This window comes from Alligator sinensis, unplaced genomic scaffold, assembly GCF_000455745.1.
Source record: "Alligator sinensis unplaced genomic scaffold, ASM45574v1 scaffold1488_1, whole genome shotgun sequence".
Lineage (NCBI taxonomy): Eukaryota > Metazoa > Chordata > Crocodylia > Alligatoridae > Alligator > Alligator sinensis.
In genome coordinates, this window is record NW_005843097.1 from 130,525 (window position 1) to 138,110 (window position 7,586).

The 7,586-nt window shown below is 61.8% G+C and overlaps 3 protein-coding genes across 3 annotated transcripts in view; 2 read left to right on the forward strand and 1 right to left on the reverse strand.

Moving 5' to 3' along the window:
* Positions 1-308, reverse strand: part of NEURL4 (neuralized E3 ubiquitin protein ligase 4) — an 18,202-nt gene extending 17,894 nt beyond the window's left edge. Inside the window, exon 1 of the mRNA XM_025193735.1 lies at positions 221-308. Coding sequence (XP_025049520.1) covers positions 221-308 — 88 coding nt within the window. The remainder of the gene's footprint in view (positions 1-220) is intronic.
* The window catches only part of ACAP1 (ArfGAP with coiled-coil, ankyrin repeat and PH domains 1), a 14,047-nt gene continuing 6,467 nt past the window's right edge, over positions 7-7,586 (forward strand). Inside the window, exons 1-10 of the mRNA XM_025193737.1 lie at positions 7-585; positions 694-1,516; positions 4,608-4,665; positions 4,763-4,882; positions 5,073-5,126; positions 5,226-5,284; positions 5,746-5,929; positions 6,588-6,632; positions 6,739-6,834; positions 7,308-7,384. Of these exons, the coding sequence (XP_025049522.1) occupies positions 1,062-1,516; positions 4,608-4,665; positions 4,763-4,882; positions 5,073-5,126; positions 5,226-5,284; positions 5,746-5,929; positions 6,588-6,632; positions 6,739-6,834; positions 7,308-7,384 (1,148 nt within the window). The 5' untranslated portion in view covers positions 7-585; positions 694-1,061. The remainder of the gene's footprint in view (positions 586-693; positions 1,517-4,607; positions 4,666-4,762; positions 4,883-5,072; positions 5,127-5,225; positions 5,285-5,745; positions 5,930-6,587; positions 6,633-6,738; positions 6,835-7,307; positions 7,385-7,586) is intronic.
* On the forward strand, positions 1,527-4,595 carry LOC112548334. Its single transcript, XM_025193771.1, has 2 exons — positions 1,527-1,982; positions 2,030-4,595. The coding sequence occupies exon 2, from the start codon at positions 3,042-3,044 to the stop codon at positions 4,014-4,016; it is 975 nt and encodes a 324-aa protein (XP_025049556.1). The 5' UTR covers positions 1,527-1,982; positions 2,030-3,041; the 3' UTR covers positions 4,017-4,595.

Below are 7,586 nucleotides of genomic sequence, written 5' to 3' on the forward strand. Positions count from 1 at the left end.
GGGAGGGGAGACGCTGAAGGGTTTGACAGCCGTAAAATAGAGGAGGTTTGGGGTGCTTAACGACACTGGGGAACAGCTGGTGTGTTTTACGGCGTGGAGGGGAGACGACGGAAAGTTTGACAGGAGCGCGGCCGGCGACTCAAGTATTTTACGGCACTGGGGGAGGCGGCTATGCTTTACGGTAATTAACGGCGGAGAGGCCGCCCCGGGAGTGCTTTACGGCAGCGAGGGGAGAGGTACTGTTTTACAGCAGCTGCGGTGGGAGATGCCCCGTCGGCGACGGCAGCGCTTTGCGGCACCGCCGACATATAGGAGTGCTTAACGGCAGCCCCGGGAGAGAGCCGTAAAGCAGCACGGGGAAACATCCGGACAGCGACGGGCGCGCTTTACGACATCTCGGAGCCCATCTCCTCCCCGCCACAGGTGCGGTTTACGGCAGTGACCGTCAGCTGGGGACAGTCACTGACAGGGACACATTTTACAGCAGGGCGCGGAGAAGCACGGTGCTTTACGGCAGCACACAGCAACGAGGCCCCGACACTGATGGCAATGCGGTACTTTACGGCCGAGGTGCTCCCCGCACAGGTACGTCAACCCACCCCTTCCCTGGATTCACAGGGAGACGTCGCAAAATGCCCCCAGAGCCTCGGGTGATTGGTGTGAAGCCCCCGTTGCCTTTCCCTCCCGTGACAGACAACGGCGGCTTTACGGCAATCGCCCCGGGCTCTGGGAGCATTTTGCGACGTTTCCTGGTGCACTTTACAACAGGGCGGCAGTGCTCGTCTTTTACAGCGGTCTCGCTTTACGGCAGCGTGGCCCCAGTGCCTCTTCGTCGGGGACGGTGTAGACTGAACCAACCCCCGCCGTGACCGGGGGGGGCTTGTAGTAGATTAACGGGCCCCAGGGACTCAAGCGGGATGTGGACTGAGCCAATGCGTCCACGATGGCGGGGGGGGGGAATTGGACTGAACCAATGAGTCCATCCGGGGGGGCGGGGAGAATTGGGTTGAACTAATGCATCCAGTGACCGGGGGGCGCGGCCTGAACAATTTATTCCAGTAATGGAGGGATGTGGACTGAACCAATGTGCCCATGACGGGGGAGGGGTAACTGGACTGGGCAAATGTGCTCATGGTGTGTGTGGGGGGGAGAATTGGACTGAACCAATACGCCCACTGCTGGGGGGGAGGAGTGGACTGAATTATTCCCCCTCCCCTCAGGCTCCCTTAACCCGGGTCAGCCCAGGATACCGCTCGCTCCTTCCTTCCAATCTTCTTTTGTTCCTGGATCGGGTCCCATCCCAAGCCCCGCCCTTCGTCCCTTTAGGCTCCGCCCCTTGGTTAACAAGCCCCGCCCCACCTTGGGGCTCCGCCCCATCCCTCTCGGGGCCAGGCAGGGACCGGCAGCTCCTGGCAGTGCCTGCATCCCCGCATCCTCCCACCCCGACCGGGCCCTGGGGCAGGATGACGGTGACGCTGGACTTCGAGGAGTGCCTGAAGGACTCGCCCCGCTTCCGGTGGGTGCCCCCTGGGGCCCTCCACCCCGATCCGGGGGGCCACTGGGGGTGGGGGTACATGGGGGTGGCTCAGATCTGCTCCCTCTTGTGTCCTGGGCACCCCTGGGGAGGTCAGATCTGCCCCCCCATATGTCTAGGGGGCTCTCCTGGGGTGTGGTGGTACATGAAGGAGGCTCAACTCTCCCCCCCACCCCTTGTGTCAAGGCGGTCTCTTTTGGGGGTGGAGGTTTATGTGGGAGTCTCAGATTTGCCCCCCTTTGTATCCTGGGTTCTCCTGGAGAGCTCAAATCTGCCCCCCTTGTATTGAGGGAGTCCCTTGGAGGATGGAGGTGTGGTGGGGGCTCAAACCTATCCCTGGTTTATGTCCGCTGGGAGGTGGAGGGGAAGGCATCTATGGGGGGGCTCAGATCTACCTGGGGGCTCAAATCTGTCCCCCCTTGTGTCTAAGGGGTGTCCTGAGGGGGAGGTTCCTATCTGCTCCCTCCCCCCAGGAACCCTGGGGGGAGGGGGCAGATAGGGCTGGGAGGGGGATGGACAGCAGCAGCAGCCCCCCCACCTCCAGCAGGATTGAGGCCTGGCACATCCATGCAGTGCGCTAGCTTCACAAGATAGCCCCACCGCCCCTGGGTCTTGCACACTTCCCTCACTCCCGCCTCCCCTGTCTCGCATGTTCCAGCCTCTCTCCCATTCCCTCGCATGATCCCCATCCACCCCCCCCACTCCCTCGCACGGGGACCTTAGCAGTGCAAGGCTCCCCCCTTGCACGGTCACCCCCCCCCCATCTTTCTCCTTGTGCACTCACACTCATTCCCCCCATACTTGTTTTCCCCCCCCCTCCACCGCCCAGCTCTGGGCGAGGGAAGCCACTTCCTGTCTCAGTGCATGTATCGCACGCGCTGGTGAGCACACGGGCGGGGGGCGGGGCAGGAAGCGGGTGGCGAAAGGCGCCCAGGGCCGGAAGCTGAGGCCTAGGTGGGGGGAGTTGTTTGCACCTCTCCCTTCCCCCACCCACCTGCCAGGGGCAGGTTGCACACTCATGCCCCCTCCTGGGGCAGGTGGGCAAGGGAGAGGGGGTGGCGGCACTCGCACATGTGTGCACACGTGGCTTGGGTGACCTGGGTGTGGGGGTTCCCCTTCAGCCAGCAGGGACACAGCATGTCACATGCGCGTGTCACACACACTTGGGTAAGTCAGGTGCATCCAGCTCCACACGCCTTGCAGGGGGTGCGTGTGCTTGGCACATGGTAGTATGAATGGAAGCATCTCGGATGCTCGTGCATACCACACATACATGCCATGCATCTAGGACCCAGGTGTCTGGGGGGGTCACAGGCATGTGGAAGCTAGGCCCCTGGGGCACACTCACACGCACACAGGAGGGACCCAGGCATCCTGGACATGCACGTGGACCCAGGACACATGCATGTGTGCACGTCCAGGCAATACCCAGGAGTCCAGGAGACATGCATGCACGTATACATGCACACACACGCAAGCGTTATTCAGGTTTTTGGGATAGGCATGCATGCAGAACTCAAGCGAGTATGTATGTGCATGCGCATTCCAGACAGTTGGGTTCTGTGCGTGTGCACACACGTGCGTGCATGTGTATGGGTGCACGCATGATTTTTGGGTGCCAGGAGCATGTGTGTGTGTCCCTGACACCTGGGTTCTGTGCGTGTGGGGGAGGGGTGTGCATGTGTCCTGGACACCTGGGGAATGTGTGTGCGTGTGTATCTGTGTACGTCTTGGGTATTTGAGTGTCGTGTCTGTACGTGTGTGTCCGGCAAGCCTGGGTTACATGTGTGTGTTTGTGTCGTGGATACCTGGGTTCTGTTTGTGCACGTGTCCCGGATACATGCACGCACCTGCACAGCCAGGTTATGTGTCCCAGACGCCTAGGTTCTTTTGTCTGTGTGTTTCGAGTGTGTGTGCATCCATCCTGGACAACTGGGTTGTATGCGCGCGCACATGTGTGTTTGTGTGTGTTTTGGACACCTGGGTCCTCTGTGTGTGCGTCATGTGTTGCAGACATTTGGGAATGGGGGTGTTCCCAATACCAGGGGGTGGTGTCTGTCCATCCTGGCCACCTGGGTTCTGTGTGCATCTGTGCATGTGGTTGTGTCCCAGATGCCTGGGTTCTGTGCATGTGCCCTTGTGTGTATGCATACGAAGGACGCCTTCGTGCCTGGGTTGCGTGTGTGCGTGTGTACTTGCACGTGTCCTGAACACCTGGGTTCTGTGCATGTCTTTCGCGTGTGTATCTGCATACGTGTCCTGGGTGCCTCTGTTCTCTGTGCGATTCCCCCGCCCCAACTTCCTCTTTCTCCAGCCCTTCCTGCACAGCACCTGCCCCCCACCTCCCCTGGGAGGGAGGAGGCCGCTGTGCATGCTGGGGTGCCCCTTGACTGGTCCCCATCCCATGATCCTCTTTGCTAACACCAATACGCCCCCCGCAAGTTTCATTCCCAAAATAAGCTCCCCCCAACCTATGATGTAGTCACCATGGTGACAGGGCGGGGGTGGGGGCAGGCACCAGTTGCCTGGTGATGAGTGGGGGGGCAGGAAGTGGCAAAGGGGCGGACAGAAGCCTGAGGAAGTGGCGGGTGGGCGGGCCCAACCCCTCCCATAGGCTCTACCCTGCCCTCCACAGGACCCCTTCTGTGACCCCTTGACCCCCCCCATCCCTCCAAGGGATTCCCAGCCCTTCTCTGTGATCCCTTGACCTCCCACAGACCCCTTCTGTGATCTCCAACCCCCATCCTGTGACCCCACAACCCCTCCTGGGCCCCTCTAGGGGATCCTCACCCCATCCCTGTGATCCCTTGACCCCCCCCCCGACCCCTGCAGGGCACCCTCTACCACCTCCCTGTGACCCTTTGATGCTCCCAGGGGACCCCACTCCCTCCCTGTGACCCCTCAACCGCCCCCCCAAGACCCCTCCAGAGGACCCGTACCTCCTCCCTGCCCTTGTGACCCCTGCCTCAGCCCCCCTGTGGGAGACTCCCCACAACTCTCCAGAGACCTTCTCATCCCCTCTTGGGGAGCTGATTTGCCCCGCTCCTTCAAGTGATCTCTTCCCCTCTCCCAGGGCAGCCATCGAGGGGGTGGAAAGCGATGTCTCAGAACTGGAGACGCGGCTGGAGAAGGTGAGCAGGGTAACGCAGGCATCCGGGGTTGTCCCTGGCTTGAGGGCAGCCTCTCACCTCCCACTCCCCCTTCTTTTTCTTCTCCCCCCACAAAAAGCTGCTGAAGCTGAGCTCAGCCATGCTGGATTCAGGGCGTCAGTACTGCCAGGCCAGCAAGGCCTTCACCGCCGGCCTCCGCGACCTAGGGGCACATGCCCATGGAGACCCCCTCACCAGCGTGAGTGCCCTGCTGCAGGGCTGGGGTGGGGCATAGGGTCTGTGGAAGTGGGTACACTGTGGGGTCTCCAACCCCATATAGTGTAGCTCTGGCTCTGTCAAAGCCCTTCAATTTGCCCCAGGGGGTAGATATTACAACCCCCCCTTTTGTGCCTCCCTTATTATTTCCCCCCCCGGCCTTTCCATTTCAGACCTGCCTGGAGAAGTTCTCGGACAGTTTCGGCCACATGATTGACAACCACGCAGTGAGTGAGCCTCTCCCCAGTGGTGGGGGGCAATTCTGGGGTGGACCCCAGCATCCTATTTCCCTCCCTTCTAATTTTTGGCCCCCCTTCAAATTTTAGGAGCTGCTAGAGAGCACCCAGCTCTCATTCAGGCACCACATCCTGACCCTGGTGAAGGAGTGAGTTTTGTGGGGGTAGGCCCCCGTAGGGGCGGTGAGATGTGGTTTTTGGAGGGGCATGTTTGGGGTGGCGGGGGTGGCTTGGATGGGATCTGAAGGAGTGACTAGGACTGCCAGGGGCATGACTAGACCCACCGGGGCACAAGAGGTGCATGACTAGACCCATTGGGGCACACCTAGGCCCACCAGGGCATGAGGGGGGCACAACTATACCCACTGGGTTACAAGGAGGGCACAACTAGACCCACCAGGGCATGGCTAGATCCAGCCAGGGCACAAGGGGAGCGTGACGACCCACCAGGGCACGAGGGGGGCACAACTAGACCCACTGCGTTATGAGGGAAGCACAACCAAACCTATGCTGCTACACTCACTGGGGCATGAGGGGGGCACGACTAGGCCCAGCCAGGGCATGAGGAGGCCTGACTAGATCCTCCCTGAGACCCCCTGCCCCCTGGCAGAGACATGAAGCGCTTCAAGGAGGCACGCAAGGAGTTTGAGCGCGGCGCCGAGGGCCTGGCCAGTGCCCTCCACCACAATGCTGAGGTGCCACGGCGACGGCAACACGAGGCGGAGGAGGCCGCCCATGCCCTGCAGACTGCCCGGACCCTGGCCCGCGCCCGTGCCCTTGACTACGTCCTGCAGGTCTGGGGGGGCTGTTGGAATGGGGGGGAGCCAGGGGAGGGTGGGGGTCCTTATGGGGGCGTTCGGGGCAGGTGTGGGTACATCTGGCTGGGTATGGGGCAGCTGGGAGATGCAGGGGGTCCAGTTTGGATTGGGGGGGCCCAATTGGGAGATGAGGTCTAGGAGGGGAAAGACTATGGGGGTGGGGGTCCTTATGGGGGCGTTCGGGGCAGGTGTGGGTACATCTGGCTGGGTATGGGGCAGCTGGGAGATGCAGGGGGTCCAGTTTGGATTGGGGGGGCCCAATTGGGAGATGAGGTCTAGGAGGGGAAAGACTATGGGGGTGGGGGTCCTTATGGGGGTCTATAGAAGTCATTTTTTGGGGCCCAGTCTGGCCGGGGGCGGGGGTGGGACGGGCAGTTGGGAGACTGTGGGGCAGTTTGGACTGGGGGAGAAGACCTAAGGGAGTCTTTATAGGGAAGGGTCTGGGGTGGGGATGCTTACCTGGCTGGGGGGGGGTCCCACTGGGAGATGGGAGGAGAAGACCCAGGAGAAGGTGGGGGTCCTTACTTGGGGTGTGGGTCCCTGTCTGGCCTGGGAGGTCCCACTTGGAGTTGGGGTTGTCTAGTCTGGGCTGGGGCGGGGCAGACTGGGGGCCTGACCCCCCCGCTCCCCACAGATCAACGTCATTGAATCCAAGAAGAAGTTCGAGATCCTGCAGTTTGTGAGTGTCGGGGCGGGAATGGGAACAGGAGTGGGACGGGACGGGTGTCAGTCTGGGGAGCGCTGGGGGGTTCTCCAGCTCTGACCCCCCGCTTTCCCCGCCCCAGATGCTGGCACTGATGGATGCCCAGGCCACCTACTTCGAGCAGGGCCATGGGGCCGCCTGTGCCCTAGAGAAGTACCGTACCGAGCTGGGCGCACAGGTGGGCACCTAGACTCCATGGAGAGCCCAGGTGTCTGGGCTCCTGGATCCCTCAACCCTGCCCCCCTAGACCCCGTAAACCCAGGCATCCAGGCCCCCTGCTCCCCTAGACCCCATAACAGATCCAGGCTCCTAGCCCCCTCTACCCTGCCCCCCTAGACCCAATGGAGAATCCAGGCTCCTAGCTCCCTCCACCCTACCCCTCCTCCCAAGCAGGGCCCCATGGAGAACGCAGGCATCCGGGCTCCCAGCCCCTCTAGACCCCATAACGAACTCAGGTGGCCAGGCTCCCTGCCCCCCCTAGACTCCCTGAAAAACCCAGGTATCTGGGCTTCCTATCCCCCTAGACATAAAGAATCTAGGTCCGGAACTCTATCCCCTTAGACATAAAGAACCCAGGTGCCCCGGCCCCCTGTCCCCCTAGACCCCATAAAGAACCCAGGTGTCTGGGCTCATCCAGTTTCCACCCCCCAGCTCCACCAGCTGGTGCTGGAGTCGGCGCGGGAGCGGCGGGACATGGAACAGCGACATGCTATGATCAAGCAGAAGGTGTGGGGGGGGTCCTCACGGAGCGGGGGGCAGGGGGGAAGCTCCCCCACTCGGGAGGAGTGTCAGGGCATGGGGCAGGTCCTATTGAGCGGGAGAGGCCAGGGGGAAAGGGCCCTGCTGGGTGAGGAGAGCTGTTGTGGATGGGGTTTGGAAGGTGTGGGTGGGGCTTGGGGAGGGGCAAGACTTGGCTAGGAGGGTGCTGAA

Excerpts from the sequence above, each read along its gene's own strand:
- LOC112548334 (XM_025193771.1), top strand. The coding sequence starts at position 3,042 with ATGCAGAACTCAAGCGAGTATGTATGTGCATGCGCATTCCAGACAGTT.